The sequence below is a fragment of the Temnothorax curvispinosus genome, unplaced genomic scaffold (assembly GCF_003070985.1).
Source record: "Temnothorax curvispinosus isolate PA1 unplaced genomic scaffold, ASM307098v1 QBEX01002427.1, whole genome shotgun sequence".
Lineage (NCBI taxonomy): Eukaryota > Metazoa > Arthropoda > Insecta > Hymenoptera > Formicidae > Temnothorax > Temnothorax curvispinosus.
In genome coordinates this window covers 189,798-217,075 of record NW_020212207.1, presented here as the reverse complement: position 1 = coordinate 217,075, position 27,278 = coordinate 189,798, and the positions used below count along the sequence as shown (strand labels likewise).

The 27,278-nt window shown below is 36.0% G+C and overlaps 1 protein-coding gene across 6 annotated transcripts in view; it reads left to right on the top strand.

The window, feature by feature from the left end:
• The window catches only part of LOC112451630 (dopamine D2-like receptor), a 207,921-nt gene that overhangs the window by 10,723 nt on the left and 169,920 nt on the right, over positions 1 to 27,278 (top strand). For all 6 annotated transcript variants that reach the window (XR_003040393.1, XM_025011385.1, XM_025011384.1 and 3 more), the window contains exon 2: positions 340 to 1,426. Coding sequence is in view for 5 of the 6 variants with exons in the window: in XM_025011385.1 (XP_024867153.1) it covers positions 707 to 1,426 (720 nt within the window). In the remaining variant the exon portion in view is untranslated. The remainder of the gene's footprint in view (positions 1 to 339; positions 1,427 to 27,278) is intronic.

The following is a 27,278-nucleotide window of genomic DNA, read 5'->3' as shown; positions in this document are numbered from 1 at the left end:
GATAATATAAATCTAATATAAATCCTTTGTTATACCGATATTATATACCGGTAAACGATGAATAATCGACTATTACATTTACGAAAATTGAGAACGTCATGTTTTGCTCGTGCCTTCGTTAAAATTTTAAGCTGGAAAGTTAGGAACGCATAGTTTAAATTTGCACATATACATACAAATTGAAACGCGGTATCGGTTTTAGGTCACGTTTTACAGAATGGAAAATTTCTGTTTGGCAGTTTTCCGAGCGAAATGTGAAAACAAACTTTTGTACCGGTTTGCATGTTTACCCGTAAAAGCGAACGTTGATAGTGACCACAAACCTTTTCTCCATTACAGAAATCCTGGAGGAAGGATTCAACTGATACGCGTCTAAGCCGGAGATCCTGGAAAACTGTGCGACCGGCCAAAGGGCCGGCTAGAAACAGTACCTCTTCTTACTCAAGCAAAGAGGATCAAGAAACCTTATCGTACTTGCCGACGAAGAAAAAGAATTAGAGGAGAGAGAAGGCGACGAGGTGGAAGAAAGAGAGAAAAGGGAAATAGAGGAGAGCAGGGGACCCCTAAACCTAGCCTAGGGAAGATAAGTAACCTGGAGATGGGCGTAGGCAGAAAGATGGAATCCCGGGCGAGACACTCGAAGATCTCGTGATTGGTGTCAGCGCCTGGCTGAGGGGATCAAGGTCGATCACGGAGATCGACCGTGATGGAGGCGAGAGCGAATGACTCGTTCGTCAAGTCGATCCTACGAAACCTCTCGCTGATCCGCGAGCATCGGCACCCGGACGAGCCGCCTGGAAGAGAGGTGGCCACAAACGCTATCGATGTTGTCACCACGACCGTGCAGGAGGAGAAGATGGCGGACTTTCTGGGCGATGCCTTCGCGAGGAATGACAGCGACGTCGAGGGCGGCGAGTCCGGTTGGTTCAACGACTCGACGACCGCCGCCGTCTCGACCCTGTCCGCCTCCTCGTCCTACGCGGACTCCACGTCGTCGTATTCCACCACGAGTGTCGACAACTACACCGGCAGCGTGTCCGACCTTTTCGCCTTCGACGACCTGAGCGACTACATCAACCGACTGAACTACAGCGTCCTCGTGAACCTGACGGCCTACTACGACGACGGCGCGGGTCTGAATTTCAGCAGCGTCAATTGCACGTCGTCGATAGTCGCCGGGGGTGCCGTTAGGCCGGGCGAGTGCGCTGGAACCGCCGGCGTCGACGAGAAGTCTAACGCGAACAGCTGGTGGGCCCTAATACTCGTGATCGTGCCGTGTTTGACGCTCTTCGGTAACGTGCTCGTCATCCTAGCGGTGGTGAAGGAACGTGCGCTGCAGACTGTCACTAACTACTTCATCGTCAGTTTGGCGGTCGCCGATCTTCTCGTCGCGGTGCTCGTTATGCCGTTCGCGGTCTACGTGCTGGTAAGTCGTTAAGTCTTTCACGGAAGCAACGCGAACATTTTATTTTTATTCTATCTTCTATCACTTCCATCACTTTAACATTTACGTTAAAATATCTAACAAGTTTTTGATAATAAATATTATTATCAAACAGAGGTGGTTAAAATCGCTTAAACATTTTTTCAAATATCTCTGAACATCTCGTTTTCCAACGTTTTCCCGAAGGAATAATTACTTCTAGATTTACAATATACTAACATAAGAAAAAAAATAATTATAATCATTAAATTGGCCCTTATTTCATTGCAACAGCTGCATAATTAGGTAATGTTACTTTTGTTGATTATCGCGTTCTAATTATACGAACACGAAGCGTATTGTTGCAGAAATGTATAACGCACGTATATAATCTATTTATCGTTCATCTAACGCGAGTAAAAATTTTAGAGCGATACTTCCGTCACAATTAATCACGTACTGCGTTCGAGCAGAACTCAAAGATTTATCATTCAGCGGTTCTATTTCGCAGTTAATGGAATTAATATTTCTAATTATAGGTCGTTGTATAATTTGTAAATAAGCTGAAAACTTCGGAGGGCGGAGTCTCGCATCGATCGCGAGTTTAGCTGCTAATTAGACTCTATACGTTACACCAGCGTTTGCATGCACTCAATTACCGCCCTCACCTTCAAAGTACACGAGAAAAGAAAATTGAGTAGCGTTTACTTTTAAACACTTTGATCTCGCCAATACAGAGATGTCTGATATTAATACTAGGAATCATTTTTTCCGTTAATTAGAAGAAAAGATAGATCTTTAAAAATTGAAACGACGAGATGCAAATTTGTCAGAGGAATTAAGATTTCAAATTTCCGCTCGATATTTCAACGAAATAAATATATTTTATATATTTATTATACGTGAAGAAGGTGCTCAATGTTTCGCAATTGTCAGAATATTTTGAAATTTGCAAATCAATGAGTTTTCATAGAATAATAAAACAAACAAGACGGTTTTGTTTAAAGCATTTCACTCAACGCAACGGTTCAAGTTCCGTATATGATTCGGACGAAAACAAAATTAGTTCATTAAAGCTATTTGATTAATTCTATGGATCATTGCTGGCGAACTGGCTTGTTGGCCACACAAACGTTGGCTAATACAATTGTTTCTGAATTCGCCAATTGTAACCACTGAAAATATTGGCATTGCATATAGGTAATGCATTTCGCTCGAGAAAGAACTCGAGTACTAAAAATTCGTTTCTTTCAATCCCCAATATTATAAACAACCTTATTGACCACACAAATACCATTCATTATCCAAAAAATACTATTCATTATTTTGGCGTGTATAATTTATCAAATATGTATGTTATTGATCAATAATAAAGCTAAAATTGTTGCACGCCAAATGAAATTTAAATAAATTCTAAAAGGACAAATAATTATTGATTTACAAGTTGTATTTGAGTTGAGAGATATATATATTTATTACAAAATTAATAAAAATAAAAATATTAGTATAATAAATTAATAATAAACCCCTAATTAAAAAGTAACAAACAATTTTAGGAGATAAACTAAATTCTGTTATATGAAAACATAGAGGATTCTTGGTTGCACAAGAGGAAGAAATATATTTAAATATAAGAATGTCCTAAGAACTATAAATTGTAAGACGAAGTGAAACTTTACAATGTAAAACTTTACATTATGTTACGATCGAGACATCGCTAGTTATGATGTCGCGTGGCGATAACGCATAATGCGACAAAGAAAAAGAGAGCTATTATTATTTATAATAACAGCCGTTGGGCATGAGAACGATATAACGCGGCGAATCACCGACATTGAATTTACTCAATGGACTTTCGTGCATTTGGTTTAATCACCAATTAAATACGCGCTGCGGTGACGGTGCTGGAATAGCTGCAATTATGAAAATGATGTCGAGGCTAAATGCTATTTAGCCACGTCTATCAAACTTCCAGTAGTCGGAAACAGTTTTCGCCGACTCTATCATCATAATGTGTAGAAAATGCGTCTATTATATTCTGTATAATTTTTGCTGTTTTTCTGGCACGGCAACGAACAAAGCGAAGTAAAGTAAAAGAAGTTAATTAACATATCCGAGAAAAAGAAGGCGGGCAATATAAATAAAAATGGCCGTAAAGATGGAGATATGAAATCGAAATAGTAAAAACAGGTAAGAGAAAGTTAAATACGGAACAATAAAATTGAACAGTGTGAAAATAAAAAAAACTCGGTAATTACAAAATCAATTTGAAAGGTTAAAGGTCTGTTACGAGCTAAACGCAAACAGAGGTGCGATTGTAATTGAATGTGTAAATGTTTAAAACAAACGATAAAAGATCAATACATGTATAATATAGAAATACACACACAGTTTGAATTTCTCTATATTATAGTAATAAATCAATGATCATAAAATTAAATGCAGCATTAATTAAAATCTTCAATCCAAAAGGTTTTTGCTTGATCAAATTAAATTTCCACTCAAAGGGCAAATTATAATTAAACTTCCTGTTTTCTGTAATAGATATATCCCACGTGATTGATATTTACCGTAATATTAAAAAAAAAAATAAGATAAAGAAGAACAGAGTTATTTATTTTTTAAGATCACATGATAATGTCTTTTTGTGCTTGCAATTATTGTGTCAGAATTTTACTTTTAAGACGAAGCAGTTTCGAATTGCGCCGGATCTTTGTTCCAATCGTTAGCAGGCTATTTGCTTAACCCGACACGTTTCGCGTAGATTACATCGCACGTCTACACGTGATCTTATTTTAAAGTCGTCAGTGACACCAGAAAACGCGTTTTGTTCTCGACGCACGTCTTTACAAACGCGGAACTGAAACGGAGAAGAAACGGGGACGGGAGGGGGAAGGGGATGACGCGGGAAAACACGAACAAACGGTAATTTTCTTGAAATGGAAAATCCCGACGCGCGCGGTCCCATAAACGAGTCGCTCGACCCGACCTCGGTCCACGATCTCGATTTTGGCGGCTATACGCCGACCGGATTGAACGAGACAAAAAGTGCGATCGGTCAATTAAGGACTACGTTCGTAATACCGCGTGCGAACGTTCGTCAATGCAATTTTTGTGCATATCTGCACGGAACCTACATTTCCTGCGGCACGCAACGTCACCGTAATTGTGCGTGCGCGTGCAAAATATACAGACACTGTGTGTATTTTGCGTGGGAATTGTCGACAAAGACAGATTGCTGAAAAATCCGAGGTGAAATTTGTTTTCTCTGCCGCATCACGGAATACGCGACAGCGTATTCCCAGATTGCCTCGGTAATTAGAGTCAGGAAATGACTTTCGGAGGCTTGATTAAATTCTTTTTTCTAATTCGGTGAAATTTAAATTTGCTAAAAATTTCAGTAGCATTACTTTAGAATTTTTAACGAATAGTTTATAGTTATTATACATTTGGCCCGATAGAGTATTAAGCAATTTCTACGTTGATGGAGTTTCGCTCACTCAATAAGCATCCCATGTCACTGTACCAGAGTTAAATAACGACTTCGACCGAATAATTTGCTGGTTTCGAGATTGAGTTAGTACGAACTGTAACTACAATTTTCGCATTAACATGGACGCCCATGTAATAACTGGATGCTGTATCTCGGAGGAAGTTCACGACCGTAATCGATAAATTTCTAATGGTCGGCGGAGACCTATGACTGCCGACTACCCATTAATTTTGCAATGGGCAGAGAGATGAATGTCCCATTTTAATTGCAACTTAAATAATCCCATCTCTCGGCAGGCACTCTGATATATATCCTTGACATTCCGCCGAATGGCGATCAGCGCCGCGTCCGATTATATCGGTATGATAAAATCAAGGCGCCCATCTTCATCCTAAGTGCAAACACAGCGAAACGTGCCAGGATCGTCCTTCGGCTGCTTAAATGGTCGTTCCGGAGTCTCGCATTAAACGATTTACTAGCGGTGGCATATGTGTATACGCCGCGCGACGAAAGCGTCGTTGTTGGGTTCGGGGCACTTTACGCTCTCCGCAGTGTGCTCGGTGTGGCAGCGCGTCATCCTCCCTTTAACGACGAGTGAAAAATGGCTGCTTTCAGCGCGTTTGCACTTCAAATTCCTTCAGCTATATGCTTCCGCGACGATATTCCGCGAGGTCTCCGTAGCTAAGTCGTAAGTTACGATCCCCCGTGCTCAAACAATCTTGTCATTCCAGCCGGTAAAAGGAATGCGTCAAAAGAAAATTTGATATTTCTCTCCTAAAAGGGAATTGGTCCTAAAGGATTTATACATTAAACTCATTGAGAAGATGATTGCATTATACTTATAGAGAAATACGAAAGGTCTTGAATTAATTTATCATGGAGAATTCAGCGTTATTCTATTTTGTATTAACAAAATTTATTTATTAAAATAATTCAATTCAGTAAATACATGTTTAATGATGTTGGGATATACAATTTATGGTTTTATCATTTTAGTTATATTTTGCATTATATATATTTTTATTTTAGATCTTGTGGATCGAATATTTAAATTTTCTAAAGCACATTTTGATAAATTAAATAAAATTTACTTTCCTCAATTGCATTTGTTGGTTCCATTATTTATTATTATTTTATCGTTACAATTTTATTAACGTCTATTAATTTTCTAAGGAACTGGCTAAGAAACTCTCGCGTGTCATATGCAGAACGCGTCATATTCTTGTTAAGCCCGCAACCTTAATAACCCCCCGTTATCTCTTTTACCGAGTGGCGTCACTTTTTTTACGATTTTCGTCGCGTAATGTCGCAAGTCACCGTTCTCTAATATAACGTAAAAAAACGACGATGCTCGCGCGCAACGCGTTTATGCACCGAATTCCGCGAGATATCCGCGTTCTTCGCGAGCAACCCCGTTTCCAGTTTCCAGCTGAAGGCGCCGGGAACTCACGTTCTCGCCATTGTTGCAGGACAAACAGAATTGCAGGCATGCCCTTATCGATACGAAATTCCTCCATATTTATTTTTATTTCGCGATCGTGTACACCGATATTTTACAGCGTCGAGGCTGTTTTTACGCCGGTTTCCCGAATGTCGCGGTTACTCTTTGCGCTAACAAGCGCGACGTGCAAATTGCGCGATTCGGTCAACGATACAAAGAAGTTCGTGTGCACGGGAGTAGAACTTCGCTACAGTATCCCATGTAAAATAATTAACATCTCTCGCCACGAAAGAAATATACGCGCATCGCGTATGCAAATGCACTTGACAACATACATTTACGTGTTTTTTTAAAAACGTAACATTTTTTTATAAAAAAATTTGTTTCTACACAATTATGGATTAAATAAATTTCTAAAGTTTTTCATATTAATATTAAAACTATATATCTGACAAAAAATTAAAAAATATATTTTCGTTAAATTAAAAATAATCATATTTTTTCGTGCGGTTTTCGTGCAATGGCATTTTATTTCTATTTGCTTAAAAAACAAAAAACTCTTATAATAGGTTGTTGCTAATGGTATTTTTAAAATTATTTGCTAACAAGGTAAATAATTCTCCATCTACTTTTGAATAATATTAATAACTTTTATAATATCGTTTACAACAGAGAAGAGAATCTCTGCACTCAATCGTAATGTAATATGCACATCAACGTTTCAGTGTGTAAATATCGGTCACGAGTAACATAGCCGTGACGTCACTGTAATTCTGCACACAGACGTGCTTTATGTATATTCGTTATTGCAAACGTCATGAGCGCGGTAAAAATCAGATTTTTCGCGACGAACGAGTAACTTCATATCTCCGCAAAGATTTATACGGCTTGGTATTCATTCATTCTCACCCATTTGCTTTTAGTCATTTAAACGCACAAAATTTAAAGCTCCGCATATTTCAGCAGAGAATTTTTACCGTTTTCAAACAGGATACGAGTTAAAGCGCTCCATTCTTGTTTTGATAGGATGAATCTTTCACTGGTAATAATCAAATTGTTCCCTATGTTAGTGATTATATAATACGCATGATAAAATAAATATAGAGATAAAATAAATTTAACATTGATCAGTAAAATAAAATTAAAATTTATAAGTACAAACATCATTAATGTTTTCAAAGATTTTCATTCAGACTTTCAAAAATTTTTAATTATCACACATATTTAGTAATAATCTTTTGTAAGATAAATATGTTATAAAAAGGGTTTATGTTTAATGTATAAATTTAATATAATAAATTTATTGTAGCTATATTATTACAAAGGGAAATACTGTATGAGTGAATTTTTCTCAGCATTTGCATAATAAATAAGTAAACCATATCTTTTTTCCTTTGTGTTTCCTGGTTGTTGGATAAATGAATCTCGGTTTCGCGAAAATAATTATGCAGAAAGACATTTAACCATAATTATTAAAATTATTATGTAGTGATAAATAATAGAAAAATACGCACGCAAGATATAACTTTGTTGCATAATTACCTTGTATATTTGTAGTAGTAATGTTTAAATTAAATTTGTTACTATGTTATTAATTGAAATTATAAAATATAAGAAATTCAAAGTTTATATTATTTTCATATCACGCGGATAGCAAGGCAATACATTTTTTACAAGTTGTAACTATGAGCTGATGAGTTAGCTCAGAAGTTTTGAAACTTAAAAATAGTTTTTTTATAATGAAATTCTGAGAATATTAAGGCAGTTATTTCAGTGAACCTGTAAAAGGGGATTAACTTTCGTAGATTAACTTTAAAAGAACGTCTTTTTACTTTATTTAAAAAAACATCATTTATATCTCGAAATTAAAGCAGTAATTATCTTTAGAGGGACATGTTAATGATTTTAAGTAATGTAAACATCTGTATTGTAAATAACTATAATTTTCGAATTGAATAAGACGTCATTAAAATAAAATCCAAACTTATAATTAAACATAAAATATACTGTTATCTATTTTTTTCTTCTAAAACTTGATCTCGGCGAAATTATTTTTGTGTAATACAGTAAACATCAATATTTAAACATTATATTAAACATCGATCCTAATATTTTTGTTAAATAGAGAAAAAATTAGCTGTGAGAATTTTAGAAACGCATTGTATATTCGACGAGAAATTCGTTCAGTCATGGCCATTAATTTCCAAACACTTGAGCATGCAAATTTAGCCCGTCATGTATTTCCGTATAGTGTTTCGATCGCATTCGAATTCGCAAGGAGAAGTAAAGAACGTAGCTTTATTGCGGTACGAACTGATTCGTTTTAGTATAATCCGGTTACTTCATGTTACAGAAAGGTGAGAAATGCGCGCAGTACAAAAGACGGTAAAAGTAATAAACCATGCATCACGTTGCATTTCCATTGCACAAAAGTCCATTAAGCTTTTTTTATGCGTCGGTTGAAGGAAGTGCTGAATCAAGATGTGATTTGCAGATTCGATTATTTACGTAATATCAGCAAAAATTCGACAACTTCATTACACGTTTATTCGAAGTAAAATCTTTATGCTATTCAGGATAATTCGTACAGTAAATTCATTCGAATCGTTTACTTTCCTTTATATAACAAAAACGGGCGAAATATATTGAACGGTACTTCTCGTATTAATATCAATATTGTTTTTATAAAAATATATTAAATTATTTTATAATTTTTTTGTATATTATTAAAATAAATATAGAATAAAGAGCATAGAATAGCATAATTAAAATTCGTCGTTAAAATAAAAGTGAAAACTACATAGTCTGCGAAAAACTCCTTCTCGAAATTATTTCCTAATCATTAGTTACACCAACATTAGTTTACACTTATCGCGATCTTTTCCCTATTAACAAAGCAAAGACGCATCACTGAGAGATGTCGGTCGAAGCGATGAGAACTGCGGCAGGAATATCGCAATTTCGGTGGAGCACGTGCGTGTTACTACTCAGAACGATCAGAAAAGAGAGGGGCACGAGCGTGGGGTGCTTCTGGAGGGTTTTGTCGAGGGGTGCTGGCGTGACCGCGAGTAATTTCGAGCGACGACCTCCCCCTCTCGGCCGCCCGCCCGCATAGATCGTGGGTGGCCCTAGCGCCCCGGCTGTCTCACCGGCTGGAACAGCACGGCAAGATCGCTAGGGCAAGGTCTATGTTAATAACGCGGATCACTTCATCGCATGCATGCTTATTATTTAGCTGTGCCAGCCCGGTTTTAATTCGTGCTGGCTACACACGCCCGTACACATACCGCCTGCGAGAATGCCGCGAGTATGAATATTAATGCTCGCAGCACGGAATGGTCACTTTTCTTCTGGAAATAGTTGCTCCCGATCGTGGGAGCAACGCCGGAAGAACGCCCGTCCTTGACAAGGCATTTGATTGTCTCCTACTTGTCGACTAACCTTGGCTCTTGGCCCTCGAAAGCACGCCACGCGCCCGATTCGTTCTATCGATGCCACTGAATGTTCTCGTTTTGGAGTATGACCCCACATTTCGCATTTTTTCGATCGCGTTTATAGGGGGAATTGACATCTACTAAAAGTTGAAGATAGCGTTTGCGGAAATGGAAAACTCCATGCATTCTGTTGTAAAGAGAATTTACAATTTTATCGTATGTTTTTTAACGGATGATAACTAGCAAATAGCTTTACTTTTTCTTGCATTCCAATGCAATCGAAATACTGTACAGAAATATACAGAGAAACTAAATTTGCATTTTCAAAAATATCTGTGATTGAATAAATTTCTCTACAAATATATCATATAAATTTAAAAAAATTCTTACAATCACATGTGCGTGTATAATTATCAAATTTCATTTTTCCTTAACAAAATATTCATTTTTTTTCTTAAAATAATTATAATTATTGCACAACCAGAGAATAATAGCGCGGGTTAAGTTTTAAAAATAGAAATAATGAACAAAATCTTCTGTATCTAACCTCAATGGAATTTTATTTTAACAATGTCTTAATTAAAATTTGGTGCAAGTAAAGGAATCATTATGTGTCTTCAATTAATTGCCGTGATAGATTACTCGGTAATTTGCGGTACTTTTGCCTAATTTATCATTTGAGCCATTAACTTATCAACATGTCTTTTCTCGTTAGCAAGTCCTTTTCTTTATTATATAGCTAAAGTTCTTAGGTCATTTTATATAAGTCATAAATTACTTAGACAGCAAAATTGCTAACAGCTTTCCTCTGACGTGCTTGACGCACGTGTACTCGCAAGCTACGTATGTAGTTGATATTGAAAAATAGGTGATTGCGTGATTGTTTAGATCTACACGAAGATTTCCGTTGGCTTCAACTTTATTAACCTTTTGTTGCGAAGCAGCTTGTATCGATTAAACTTTCTAGTCTTGATGATTCATTGCATATTTTTCAGCGTTGTTGTTACGTGCTACAATAAAGTTGCTAACAACTATTACTTATACTTTATTTTATCCGATACTCTTGAGATTATAACAAAAGAAGCAACATATATTTACTTATTTATTTATTTCTATTAAATTCTAACGTTAAAATAAAAAAGCATGTTCCTTATTTTATATTATTATATTTTAAATGTCTTGTTTGATTCTACCGCACCAATTCTTTTGCGATTATATTGTAAATAATTTACATTGCTTAAAAGCATTCGTTGAAACAAATATAGCTTTCAAAATCTTGTGTTTTAAACTATATTGCGAGCTTTCAAGCAACGTGAATTATCTGTGAGATATAATGCTTAATACACTTTCCTAATGTTCTACTTATCCACAGGCTACTTTAAGAATAAAATAAAAAATTTATCATATGTTCTAAAACATAAATAAGAGAGGTACTATAAAAGCATCTGTTATAAATTAAATGCATTTCAAGCGATTTCCTTCCGAATTAAAATTGATATATAATAAAACTCTGTATTATGATATGTTCATAAAATGTATCAAATAAGATATTTACAAGCAAGATTCATGTTTAAGCCTAACACTACTAAACTCCTAACAGACAACAGAGAGTCAAATAACTTTAGTAATTTTATTATATATGGTGATTGCGAAAATTCTCCGCGTCTCATAACTAAAGGCATAATAAGATATGGAGAAAAGTCTTTTTCTTGCTATATATTGTAAAGTAATTTTATCGGAAAATATTAAACTCGCGAGCACATAATGTTCCTGCTTTACTTCCGCGCGCGCGCCATACGGAAATAAATCACTAACTCGTTGAAGTACGCGCATGTATAAGTAACGGCGTAAGATGAGTGCCGTGAAATTCGACGGAGCATACGTTTCGACGACTCATGGTAGCTTGCCTATGAGAAACGCACACAACGCAAGGAAGACCATTCACAAGATTAAGAGCTGCGCGAGCTGCGCGATTTTCCTGCACAGGCATTTCTCACAGTGTGGGTATCTAGCTAAAGCTTTCGGAGTGAATTAGATTCCTAAGGGCGATATTTCCGTTGATTTTCCCGAAAGCTAGTATTTTAGAGACCTGCCCTATATGAATGTAATAGAATATTCATGTGAACGCTATTTTGGACTAATTCAAGAAATATCCGCGATTAAACGCTAACAGAATTTGTAGTATACTTAAAGATATATTGAATTCGAATCCAATTTCCAAGGAATTTTAAAGACTCTGTGGATAAAGTTTGTATTTTGTATTTTGTATTTTGCATTTTCGACTAAACGTCGTCGAAGAATAAAATTATTCAATTTATTTGTATAAATACCATTGCAATTTAAAAGAAAATTACCTTTGTTTTTCATATTCGAGAGGAAGAAATTCTCCGAGTAGTCATGCAAATGCATAAAAATATAAAAGCAGTAATTTGATCGAAATCGCATATAACATCTTAAATGTGACGTTGATTATATACATCATAAGCGTCAACGCGACCTTAATTAGTAGCATTCAAATAGTGTTTCAGGTCGTATATATTAATATCAAAATGGCTCGCGTGACAGCTTCGATTAGTTACCCTTACTTGTCATCAAAGTCCCATTAATCTCACCGCTTATGCTGAAATAAGCTCACGAAGTAAACTTTCGAAATGAGAAGTGGAAGAGAAAGAGAATCGAGTAAACTTTTGGCCAAGTTCAAGATCTTCGCGCATAATATGCTATCGGAAAAAAGAGAAAACTAAAAACAGAAGTGAATTATTATATCTTCCAGATTTACATATTATATAACTGTCTGCATTCCGTTTATTTAAGTCTAAATTAAACGTCTTTTTAAAAGTTTCTTTATAATAATTTACTATAATATTATAAAACAAAATAATTATTTAATTACTGTTGAAAATTGCACATTTTCACAATTAGATTTTGATTTGGTGGTACTTAAGTCGTGTATTTTGAGATCACCCTACGAGTAATTTTATTAAGTTAGTTGACTATATCTATAGTGTGATTTATTCTTTTCCCAGTTCTACTTCTATAAAAGAACAAAGAACGAGTTGGATTAAAATTAAATCAAAACGGGGTGTTCGAGAAAAACTGCTCCCCTCATAAAATTCTCCTCGTTTCGAAATTCAATCTGCCTCGCAGTGATACAGGTCGATGTTTCGAGCGAAATAATGTCGTCCACCGCACTCGCCTTTCACGCACGGCGTCGAGATAAATCGCAGACTCGTTGAACGGGGTGCTCGGACGTAAGTAACAAGCCAGCGTAAAATTCGTCAACGACTCTCGGAGAGTCTCGCCGCGAACTGACGCGACAGAAAGCCGCTCGTGGAAGAAAGGGCCGCTCGTAGCATTTCGCCATAAATCACCGAGTTGGGTGGCGACCCGACGACGACAGCAACGACGACGACGTCGACGACGACGACGATGACGACGACGACGAAGCCCTCAACGTCGCGCGCACAAGCTGTGCAACGCTATCGAGCCCGTCGCGTCCGCCTCTTTCGCCCCATTTCGTTCGTTTTCGCCCGCAGCTATCCCCGCGGCATCTTGCTCTATAATGACGGAGATACGTCCTTCCGTGTCGCACGTACCCGTCATAATTTTCAACCTCTCTCGTCCTACGACCTCCATGACTCTCGACCGCCTCACTATAATATCCCCGGTCTCTCGCCCTGTCAAGGCGGTAATAGTTTTCCCGACGTGTACTTTACATCCAGCTCGAGGAGAAATATTAAAAAGACGAGACTGTAATATGCAGGAATTAAACGATAAACTGAGAAAATATTCAAATGCCGTTGTCTTGTCTGTTTATTCTGCGAATTTTTATTTCTTCTCGTGTCTCTCGTCTGATATTTATAATAAAAAAAAAGAGAGACAAATAATATTTTTTCTTCTATATTTAACAGAATTTATCGTCGTGTATTTTAGTCACGGTTTACCACAGGCTTGAAGAATATACCGAGAGACATTTGCTTTCTACTGTTTATTGTTGGCTTCTTTTTCTCAGCTTTTCTCAGAGTTCATTTTGGCGACTGGCATCGCGTTCCGAATAAAAGTTCTCGCATTCCCCTCGAGTTGAAGCGCTTCTGGAGCGTCGAGGGAAAGGAAGAAAAAAAAAGAACGGTTATATACGCGCAAAGCTGGTCGCTGGTCGGTGCACGCGCTCGTCCGCTCGCGCGCGCGGACACGTGCATGCACGCGGGGCATTGTCGCGTGTATTGCATCGCGCGATAGAGCGTAACGCGACCGCCGTACGATAGCTCGTTCGAGCATGAAACTCGTGGACGTCACGGCGTTACCCCTAGCCGTCGCTTTAAACGGGTTCGTAGGGCGCGCGCGATATAAACAAATATCACCTGGCTGACCCGGCTAAAATTGATCTCTCTCCCCACGATCGCCAGCGAGCGATCCCGCCGCCGGCGCCGCCGCGCGCCGTGTCGCGTTCACACAGCCATCACGGATCGGCATTGCTCTACCTACGGCGTTTGCGGGTCTACGCGGGCGTGTACGTGCGCCGCGTTATATGCGAGATATCGATGAATTCCGGCTATGGACGCAATTCCTGAGGCCGGGAGCGAATTTGAGACTAACCGGAATTTCGGAGCGCGGGATAATTGGCTACGTAGAATTTTCTGATTGGCTAAGTGAGACGTAGTTACACATGCGTGCCGCCGGGATATACATTCAAATCTTGCACACCGGAGCCGCACCGGAGGTAATGGGTGGTTTTGCACGGCGGTTACGCGAATGCCAGCTGCACGAATTGCAGTTCCCCGATCTGCGTGCGTGTTTACTGCAATTGAAAGCGGCGGCTGGATGGCAAAATCAATGTTAATTCTATCGTGACTTCGTAGGTGACACACGAGGAAATAATATACTAAATACCGGACTATAGATTCCAACATATAGCATGATAAATTATGCGACATTGTAAGCGTAAGTATTTACCAACGCAAATAAGAAGCGTTTTATAATAAAATTAAAAATAAGATTTATATTAATAGGATATAAGGTACCCTCACGATAAAAGCTATTTATACGTGATTAACAAATGTGAGAAATGTGTATCCTTGGCATCGTTGAATTTCCTTGTTTTCTAATTTAACCGTACATTGGAGCTACACAGATGATAATTTAGAACTTTTAACCCTATTGAATCACACTTCCCGAGAATCCCGTACCGGTCACACTGGGTTAAGTACACCCCCAGCGTGTTTGCACGTGTATAAAAAATTGTAGGTGACCTTAAAAAAAATAAAAAAAATATCCTGTTGTAGTTTAAGTCTTCCTTAAAAAGACTGTATAGGTTTGATTTGCAAAAAATTAATTTAACATATGTAAAAAAATTGTTGAAAAAAACAAGTCGGAAAGGTGACTTTTCACGAAAACTAATGTAACTGTTTCAATTTTTAAGATATTTTAATTTTTCAAACGGTTTTTTCATCCTCAGATGACGCACTTTTCACTAATTATTGCAGTTTATGCGGCCGTTCCAAAAAGTATATTGATTTTGAGGTTATAAAGGTGCGATTTTTTGCGGAAAAAAATGCCGAGAGAGAACTAACGGGCCACCGACGGGGATCGATACTTGAAGGTCCCAACTACCTGTAGATGACGGCACAAGGCCCATTTCCATTGGTTTACTGGGTCGTTTTCGAAGTCAAAACACGCTGGGGTGTATTTTATTCAGTGTGACTCAATAGGGTTAAGAGAAGAAGTTATATAATGACTAGCAATTTGCAATATTCTCTTGACACTCACTCTGTTGCTCCATCGAATATGATGAGACTATATTAATCATTGAAGTGCACTAAAGCCAGCCGCATGAATCCCTTAATTTCCTGCTAACAGGCGTAATTGTCCTTGACGATAACAAGCGCAATTTTGACGTGAGTCAAATGAACGTATTCACCCAGTTAGGACACCTAGTCTCGACTACCTTGCAACCCTCAGATCCTTATTGTTCTGCTACGTTAGAGCGAAGACTGACGAAGGGGATGTGTAACGATCCTTCAAGCCTAGCGTTTTGCTCCTATAATTTGTTAGACACACCTCGTCGGATATATTAATCATTCTTACATTTGTAACTCTTCATATCGCAACGGATATTTTAGAAAATTCATTTCAACAGTATCGATTATTACTTGTTGTTGCATGTAAGGTTCATTTCTTTGAAAGATTCTCTAGTTGTGCAATATTATTCTGTTACATATTGATTGCTTTTAAATAAGAAAGGCTTTATACGTCAACTTTGATATTTTATAATAAAAATTAAATTAACAGAGAGAGAGAGAGAGAGAGAGAGAGAGAGAGAGAGAGAGAAAGAGAGAGAGACAAACGCATTGTTAAAATTTACATTTTATAGCAGTACATTCTAGGTGAAGGATTGGCCTACAATGAAGTGTCACGGTTAGATCCCTTATTTATTTATGTCACCACTGTGTGATCCTTATAAAATGCATACTGCGCACTCACCCTCCTTACTTTCCGCTCAATGCGCCATCGAAGACTCGTGCTATAGCATGCAAACTAAAAGCCCTTGCCTCCGGTCGGATGGAATGCGAGCGTATATTTCGCGTTTGCACTCAGATAGTAAACGACGGATATTCGTCACTTTCGTACAGTAGATTTCTAGAACTCGGATTAAACCTTCTTGAAATTCTCAATTGGAACATGCATGTTTAATATAATCGTACTTTAAGTTGTCTAATTACTACTATATCTATTATAAATCCCTAATAAATCCGTAATAAATGTTCGTGTTACAACAGATTATTTAAGTTATCATTTAAACGCTAAAAACTAGTTGAAATTATTTACTGGGGGTGTAACATCAAACTGTGCAATCTAGTTTGATAACTTTAAAAATATAAATCATAATTATTCGAATGTGTTCGAACACTATATAATTTTCACTTATAGAATTAATCAGAACGTTTATGTACATATCAAAGATAAATTTTATAAATTATAACGGCATTTCGGCAAGAAACTATGTACAAATGGCTATGATATTCGATAGTTTTATCGAGTATAGGGTGAAAAAGCAACGCGAATGTATGTACTGCTGCAGTGCAATGCAGGTGCACATTAGTCAAGTTCACGAAGCCGAATGGAATGCATCCTGAAAAATAAAACTCTCGGCAAATGTGGCGCAATGCAGCAAGATTTCACATTAAATTGATGAAAACTAAATAGGAAAAGTCAGAGTTATAGATTAGATAAGCAGGTTATTTAATATTATACCGCGCGAAAGTAATTTGAGTTCGTGTAAAACCTATTAATAAAATCACGGAAAGTAGTAATAATGAAATATGCATATGACAAGTCGATGACGAGTATCGATAATTCATTACCACACTATGTAAACACACGTAACTGTCATTACTTAATTATTATTTATTTATCTATATAATTTTTCATTACTGAATGTGTAATTGAAAACGTTACATTTGCAATATATCAAAAATGACGTAATCCTGATACATCATATTTATTCAAATATGCAATCTTTCTTCTTTATATAACAATCTGCGACGTCTACTGCTTTCATCATCATAAACTTTTGCAGACTTTATATGTTACGCCTGTTACTGTGTAGTTAAATAAGGAACTGCAAAACTTCTTACTTAAGAAACTTTCTTGTACAAAATAAAAAAAATTAAACTACATCGATTAACGCATTAAAAACACGAAGACCCATTTATTTCATTTTAAGAAACAAAAACGTTTATAAAAGTACTTAATGTAAAACTCAGCTCAGTGTATGATATTTTACTCGAGGGCCATAAAATGAGAAAGATTGCAGAGTGGAAAATTTAGAATGTTAACATTAAACCTGCGAAAAACTAAGGTTTATTACCAACCCGCACCACCACTTTGCTCAATGGCTCGTATTTCCTTCACAGAGAAATTGTTAAAAATTGCGAGTGTAAAAACGCCTCTTTTTTTAAAAGCTAAAGTGGCGTTGGTAACCAAGCTATTAACTTGTAATTGCAGTCTTGAATTCTGATGAATTCATTCTGTCTGGCCTTTAAACTATTATGTTCATTTCCGACTGTTAGTCTGCATGGACGAGATTAGGTGTACGACTAAAATTGCGGTATAAGAAACATATATATCTAAACGGAAATGTATCTAAACTCATGTCTCTGATAAGCGTTTCTAAAATGTGACATACGAAAGCTCGGAACCATTTGTCACATTTTCCTTCATCCGGAATCGACTCCATCGTTTCTAAATTGCAAATCAACAGTATGGCAAGAATTTCGTAATGGGGAACAAGAATGTTGAACAATATTCGCGCGTCGGTCCAGTTAGTCGGGTAATATTGAACTGTATCTTAATTAATCGACCTGACACATGTTGAAGGTAAAGTTATATGTATTATATTTGCGATGGGGACGTCACAATAGAGAGCGAATAAAAGTTTTTTATAATGCAAGATCGAGATTTATACCAGAGCCATTTAAAAATTGATTTGATTTGCGAATTTTTTCATTAATTGTGAAAAGAGATGCGCTACCAGAAAATTAGTAATATAGATGTGTTTTAGGGATTTTTTTTAAATAAAAAATTAAAATATTGTTTCTCATCATTGCTGAGAATATGATTAAACAGTAAAGAGATTGACAATTTTTACTATATCCTATGTATTTCACTTTGTCTATGTCATTCTGTGTTTTTTCATTTAAATTTGTTGAATATTTTTAATGAAGATAAACGAGCATGCAGTTACGTTATATGACTGCTTCGATTTAAAATGTCATTTTTAGAAACTGCAATTTGTCAACATCTTTCTTTCTTTTTCATTCGTTAGATAAATTGAAACAACTTTAAATTGGATATATTAAAAAGTAAGAAATTTTAAAATAATTATTGACTAATTTTATTGTTTTATAAATAAAAAAAAAATTGTTTAAATAAAAAATGCATAATCAACGGAAATATTAATCATACGTTACTTAAATAACAAATAAGTTTTTTCGATATATTGGATTGATTCTTAAATAGGTTCCACTATATACTAGCGCTTTTAAATCACTTCTTCTTAGAAACCAGTATTATTCATAGTATGTAATTATTTTATCAGTTGTAAATAGTTAAAACTTACAAATCAGTGCTTATACTGTTAGAATGTATTTTTAAATATAAAAATTAAGTTTGTTAAATAAAATGCAATTTATTTATGAATCAACTTAATATTTTAAAGTACGAAAAATTATTATATTTTCGAAAAACATAAATAATTTCATAATTTCATCAAACTGATTTACTGTTCAATATTTTATAAATTTGTTAATGACACTGTCAATCAAACTATCGATTCCAAAAATAAATTTTATCTATTATTATTTTGCATTATTAATTTATGGCGATGCATCAAGGACGATGTGAAGCGCATATCAAAACGAGGTTATTGTGATGTATCTAGTAATAATTAAATCGTTGCAAATAGATTAAATGAACTATTAATCATCTATAATATACCAAGTGTCCTAAATCTATTGCAATATGCAATATGTGTGAAATAAATTTACAATGCCCGGTATTATATATAAATTAATATCGAATATTAAATAATTATAAATTAATTAGAGTTGTTTAGTGTTCACGATCGTAATTAGAAGCTGTTTTCTATAATTAACTTTATATTAACATAAATGATTTAGATCCCGAGTAACACTGGAAAGAGAGCGACAGCAAATCTTTTGCTAAATAAATTCATTGTTATTTTTCTGTTTTTGCTTCTTGATTCGGATTTCTTAAGTAATATATACCGCTTTAAAAACAAAATATGAAATAGATTACTCGAATTTCCGCAGATTCTTTTGCTTCAAAGGAGAAAACGTACACGTTACGATCGAAAAATATTTATATAATTTTAGATAAATTGTTAATACGCAAATTGTTTTAGTACAAAATTCCTGAAGCACTTTTGCAAACCACCGGTGATTTGTGAATTGCCGACACGGCAATATATATCTTGCTTGCACATTCATACAACGCATCCCTGACATTTCCTGTTGCATTCTATGTTCTCGTTCCAATACAAAGTTTACGACGGCTCTTTGAAACGTTGGCGTTACCAAAGCGACAGCAGTTCCTACGTTTATCCGTATGACGTCCAAACTTCTCTCTTTTTTTCTTCCCTCCCAGTCTCTCGCTCTCTCCCACTATAGAAATTTTATCGAGTCTCATCCATGGTTGTGTCCACCTTCGCGGACACGCGTGCTTTCACGCTTGTCCTTTATGTTTGTGATCCATCCCTGCCTACATTAATTACCCACACTACTCTATCCTAAAAAGAATCCGCGCGTACGCGACGCGTTCGTTATTGTCCTTTTTCCAGTCGGACTATACCGGCGCATGGCGTCCGGAGTAAGATTAACGCCTCTCGAGATTGCACTTTTTTCCCGCTCGCCCACGGTCCACTCTTCCCGGGATTACGCTCCCCGTAAAAGGACTTTTTTTCGCGGTTATTACTAGTCATTAGTGTTGGCGAAATAACTAACTGCCCGTGACATAATTTCTTCCCGCGGTTATTATAAGATTAAACCAACGTGGCGTTACTTCTACGCGCGTCGCGCGCGCGCGATCGGTGTTTAGTTGTAATGCGATTACGTAGGGTCCACATGAGATCTGTTTTGTTTGTTCTTTCAGCAAGATAATGTTGTTATGTGGATAGAAAATATTGCAGTTTTTATTTAATGCGTCGTCATGCGGGGCACACTCGTCGTTAGCAAAAACTCACTCCAATTACTGAGAAAGAATTGTGTCGCAATTTATAAAGATCTTCATATGTACTACCGCATATTTTTCATAACTAATGTTTTTCATTGTTGTTATATTGCTAATTTTAATATAAAAGAAAATACTTTTTTCAATCATGGTACTTTTTACATGAAATTATTTTCTTGCCTGTTTTTACAACATAGTTTGTACATCAATAGTTGAGTTAATAAATTGTCATTTGCAATAATCGCCACCAATTTGCAATAATCATGAGCTAATAAATTTCAGAACATATAAAAATATAATTGAATAGCGACGAAATAATTGTGCTTATAATTTCCTTCGCTGGATTATATCGAATTACGCGAGTTTTATTCATGCTAAATTTCGTGGCGAGCGAGCAAGCGTGTAAAAGTAATTTCCACGAGTTTACAAAACAATTATACGTCAATTTTGTATTCGCGACGATGGCGATGCAGAGTGGCTGGATAAGAATGCAACGGTGTGTTATCGTTCGGTGTGTTTCTCTTTTTTCTCTGCATTTTCTTTGCAGTTGCAACATGCAATAGCACGAGACTTACGGAGAAGACGTCGTCGTGGATTTGAATGCACGTTGTTTGCGACGGCAGTTAAGTCTTCGTAGCGGAGAGGAAGTGCGGTTTTGCAAAATTAAAGCGTTTTATTCAAATCGAATGTACTCGTACGGGGGGAGGAAACGAGAAAAACGCGAAGAAGTAGGTCGCAACGAGAACTCTTCCTACTCAGAGTATTTTTCTTCGCGCCATTATGAACACAACCATTTGTCAGTTCCGTCGCTCGCGAATCATCTTTTTCCATTGATGAAGCTCCCGGAGGAAGAGTTAGAATAAGAGAAAACGAGAGAGGCAGGAAGTTATAATTTCTTAGGAAAGCCTGTCTATCATACCTAGAATTAAGTTCATTAAGGTATAATACGCAGAATGTGCTGGACTCGATTATATTAGATGACTTTTTGTACAAAATCGCTTAAGAAATATCATTTTCTATAACGTATGAATCCTCCCTTTCAATGTTACATATTTCTCAGATATTAAAATTACTTAATATTACATAGTAATTTTTATATAGTTGTATTTTGTCATATTAAGGAAATGAACATTAAAGAGAAGAAAAGTTGTATTAAAATATTTTGTAAATTATTTAAATAACAACTTTTTTATATTAAAATAACAAATTTGTTAATCATATAAATTGATTAAGATACAGGTTTATAAATTGTTTCAGCTTTAAACAATAGGTATTAGCTTGAATAATATGTCAAATAACTTTAACTTTGATAAAACTGATATTTTTAATTAGCACAAGAGTTACTAAAAGGTAAGCCAACCGGAGTAAGTCGAAGTGAGTTTAATAAAAAATTCGATTCTGCGTGCCGGACGAAGAAGTTTCTCGTGATAAAAGTTTCAATTTTATTATGTTTCATAAATACGGCGGTAGAATAGTTATTACATAGTTACCGGGCTATGTCGTTAAAAACGCGAGGAGCTTTTGATCTAACGTAATTGTTGCTCACGTTTAATAGCGCGACAATATTAAGTTGCACAAGGCTCTCTTCGAACTTTGCTTACGCGAAACAGCTGAGGAAAGGGAAAAAAGCAGCAGCCTTGTAATCTCCAATGACGTTGTTAATGCTAATACGAAACTTCATCGGGTTTAACGTAGAAGCGCGTTCGCGTTACCGCGCTACGTGTTTGCATCTCGATCCGCGTGAATTTAACGCGGCGACGATGCCGTTGGTTCGATCCTTCGCATCCTCCTCTATACCTCTAGGAACAATGTGTTGATAGTTAATAGTTGCAGTGCACGCTTATCCAAATAACATGCTACGCGACGCAAGAGTGAAGAGTACAATCTCGAAATTTGTCACAGCCGGTCGCGATCGGACGACAAATCGGTACGATTCATAGTGAAAACGATATTATTGAGATCCTCGTTACTCGCGATAGAATGGGATTTCAATCCTTAATCTATAATTTTCAATAGCTGCATTCACGCCGCACAATGGACACTGCATTCAGACATCGTATTCCGGCCGATGAGCTCATTCATTGCGATTGATGTTTATCCACGGCTTTAGGAAACGAAAAAAAAAACTAAAAGAATGAGGTAGGAAATAATAGCAAAATCCGGAAAAATCTCTCGACGCCTTTAGCATTGGTATTTATCTCATTTCCTTTTAAATCGATTTTTTCGGGGTATTAGCTTCCGAGTTAAAAGCTGAGAAGAAAAATAACTAAAAATAGCAAATGCAAACAAAATATTCTTATTTTCTATCCCTCTAATCAATTGTAAAAGTGGATTTTATTAAAATATTAAAGATCATAAGAGAAATATAAAATAATACTAATTGACCCTATATTGCGCGCATGGAGGGTAAAATATATCCCTTAGAAATCTATTAAATTTACAGAACAAAACTTTTTTATCGATTAAATGCTGCACAAATTGTTTTATAATTAAAGAAGAACTTTTGCGTTTATCTTTATCCAGAAAATATATAGAATATTATCAAACGTTATTTAATTATAAATCATCAAATAGAACAATGAAAATTCAGATATAATGTTTGATATAATACATCTCATGCGAGTAATTACGTTAAAAAACCATGTGAGTAATGTAAGGTTAATCAAAATTTTCCTAAGTAAAGTTTGTTTCTATTTTGGAGTATACATATACGTTCCCCAAAACAATCGAACGGTTATTATAAAATTCACACGAAATAACACATGTAATTAATTAATTTTTCATAATTTTCCAAAATATGTTTGCTTCATACGACACATAATAAATCAATGTAAAACAGATTAGATTTATTACGCTTTCTCAATCGTTCGCAAAATGAATTGGATTTTATCGCACTTAACGGATTCGACGGGGCCGCATCACTATTCCATTGTGTAACCAGTATAATCGTTAAATTAAATGATACGATTGGAAATGACGCTCCAGCCAACTGATATAAGTGAGTGCCAAGTTCTTCTGGCACCGATGATCTACCATTTACTGTGTTAGATTCATACAGATCGACAAAATGAGTCTTTATACGCGCCGACGTTGATGGAAAAGCTCCCCTGGTTCGTCAGACCAATCCGATTTTTGAGACTGATTTATATTAGACACGGAGATTTCAATTCTGCGCTTTATGCGATATAAATCAAAAGCTGCATTCCAGCCGCGAGAGTTGCAGGCTTTATCTGGTACACAAAATATCGCTTTGAAATTGATATCGGAAAATATAATTTATAGTCGTGCGATATAACTTGCGACGCTTTGCGAATTTTCATTTTACATTTCTCTAAAAACTTACCTGTTTTTAGAATGTTTTCTGTGTACATTGCTTCTCTCGGTTTACGGTCTACATAAAGAATTGCGAGATGCTCGTGTCTTAACGGTATGTTTACGGAGACTGCTTTGAGAAATGCGGAGGTGTAACAAGAATAGTTCAGCGACGTATAAAGAGAATGTACCAAAATAAATACAAATACAAACAAGATGGAATATAAAAACGCGTAAAACTAAAATTATAATTATTCAGATTCGCCTTTATTTTTACATCCATTGTTTATTCAATGTTATGCGTTTTTCATTACTATTATATTAATATAAAAATTGTTTTTGTATTACATGGAGCAAGCATTATAATTTGTTTGAAAAATGTAATATTATAATCACCGGAATTTTTCGTTTTATTTATGTTTGAAAATATATTCATTTTTTTCTTCTTCTCCTTTTATTTATGGAATAAGTATTTTTCTTCTTTACGTGTGACGGAAATCACGGACGATTAACGCGCGCATCGCAGAAAATCGGGTCACGTTGGAAAACGATAAAGCCATAAAGCTCGGGGAAACTTTTTTTCCTTATTAAAGAGAAACCGTTTCCGCAATTCCACCGCACAACTCTTTTCACGCAAGCGCCATAAAATTATATTGTGTTATTGTTTGCGGTTCGAACTCACACCGACGGCAATAACTCGCAGATGCGACTGCAGACTGCAGCGATCATGGCCCGACCAGTTAAACTCTCGAGTACGTAGTAAACTCGTCTTGATTCTACACGATGTCGATATGAATGAATTTTTGCCATACGATGCACAACATTTGCCATTACGTTGCATCCATCGCATCTTGCGCGTTCGCGAAACAAGATGAATAAGAGAGTTTGTACGTGCCCGAGATCGTAATTAGAAAATGTAAAATTCATTGCATAATCTTCGCTCGGCGCTTGATACAAATAGAATACGTATATCTTCGAGCATCTTTTTGCTTGAAAATTTTTAGAAAGATTTAGATTATATTGAAAGAACTAGCTCGTATAAATTAATGATATTAAATGTACTTATTTGTAATTTAAATGACGTTGACTACAACGTTGAGATATTACTGTTTAGTAATCATAAATAAGTAATATACTTTTATGTGTTCTTGTAAAAAATGGTAAATTTAATATAATATATATTTTTTTATTTAATTTAATACAGTTTAGCAATATATATCGAAGGGAAGATTATTTTTACACCTGGCGCCTTAATCGATCTTCTTCGCATAAAATTGTTTTAATTTGCAAACATATGTTGGAAATTCCTCAATGTCACATTCATATCGCGCGTCATTCAACGATCGATATTCAGCAGACTGGGTGATTTCCCGCGGAACATAATTTTAGACCGTGCGCGAGTATTCAAATGCATTCTCGCATAATGACGATTTTTATTTGAAGGCCGACATATCTTTGGTTTATGAAGATGGAAGGTCAGTATTGACCTCCAGACGTCGCGTTCTAAAGCGGAGTTGTTACGTCGATAAATAAGCTACGAGCGAGACCGCAACCATAAACGAGAACCCATATCATCTTTGACGAATAACCGATCCGCGGAAGATGGATGTAAACGCGAACACGGAGCACACGTAAAACATGGACGGGCTAAACGGCCGCAACAACCTCGAGAAAAAGTCGATCGGTCGTCCCAATACGACGTAATCGCAGATTTGCATCTCCGCGAGTGCGGAAACATCTCACTTTCTGTATGCAGTAGCGTTCCTGCGACGCAGTGTCGGGAATACCGTCGAGCAAGAGAAAAATTGTTTTAAACAAAATGAGTAAGACAGATATTTTATTCTTCTTCGTGGGAGTATTGTATTCTTCCGCTACGCTTTGGCAAACCGTTCGATCGGCTTCTTCACTCTTCATGACAGCCAGTATGGAAATGAGGCATTTTCACGTCTCGAAAGTGTTATATCGACGTGAATGTAACGGCTTGATATATTACCTTTATCGCGCGGACCCCTTCGATTCGACGATACTATGAATGCGGAAACATCGTTATCGAGGCACGTCGTAATAAACTTTAACCGTCGAAGTATAATGGAAAAAGGGACAGTCATCTTCCATTGTATGCTTTAGTCTGTGTCATTAACATTTTCTGGCGAGAAAGAAAAGAATAAAATATACTTTAATATCGATTACATTTGCAAAATTTTGCCACCTTCAATTTTTCTCTACATCATTTATGCATATAGTAAACAGGACCAATTGTGCACATTAGATAAAATTTTATATGGTGAGAACACTTTTCCAAAATAAAGATAATGTCCACAATTGTGGTAATTTTAATTCTATAATCATTATGTAGATTAATTGTGTCAAAAGATACTTTCGGGAGCAGCAATAAATAATTTTATCATATAATTTTGTGCTGTGCATATCATGTTAAATGCTTATGTCACAAGTTTGAAGTTCAATCGTACACTCTCAGAAAAGAATTCTAGATACAATACTATTAGGATCGAAATAAGGCCAATCATATTTAGTATTAAAAGAAGAATATTTTAATCTTAAATAGAGGAATTCTTGAATCTAGAATAATTCTGAGAAAATTAGAGGGATAGCATCAAGATTATTTTATTCTAGATTTAAGAATATCTCTATTTAAGATTAAAATATTCTTTTTTCTAGAAGTCTAATTTAAGAATTCCTTTATTTAAGATTAAAATATTCTTCTTTCAATACTAAATATGATTGGCCCTATTTCGATCCTAATAGTATTGTATCTAGAATTCTTTTCTGAGAGTGTACACTTATGCGTTACCTTGACTTTCATTTCAAGTTACATCAACTTGAAAAGTTTTCCTACGTTTCGTATATACGTATAATCCGTACCTCGAATTTTATATATACATTGCTTTGTAATATTATATTAAAACGATAGTCGTCTAAGCAACAGAGTAACTTCGTGAGACACATATAAGCCCAATCTCACGTTTCATCCACACCGTCAGTTATCGCGCATAAAGCTCTTGGCAGAGTTTCTGTAAGATGAGCGAGCGGTAGTTGGTCCCTTCATCCGGCCTGACTTCACCCATGCAAGTTAGACCGAGACCGAGTTTCAGTTTGACAAATTAACAATGAGCCCTTCGCCCCAAATTTGCTCTTGCCAGACTTTGTGTGGCTCGCAAGACGCGTTAATGTTTACGGATTCCGTCACAAATGTGAAGAATTCGCTTCGGGGAGAAATCATATACATGTAAAACATACAATATATATATATATGTGTACATGTGTATGTTTTACATGTATATGATTATATATATGATTTTCATGTATATGATTTTATATATATATATATATATGTATATATTATATGTACACACACACACACCACACACACACACACACACACACACACACACACACACACACACACAC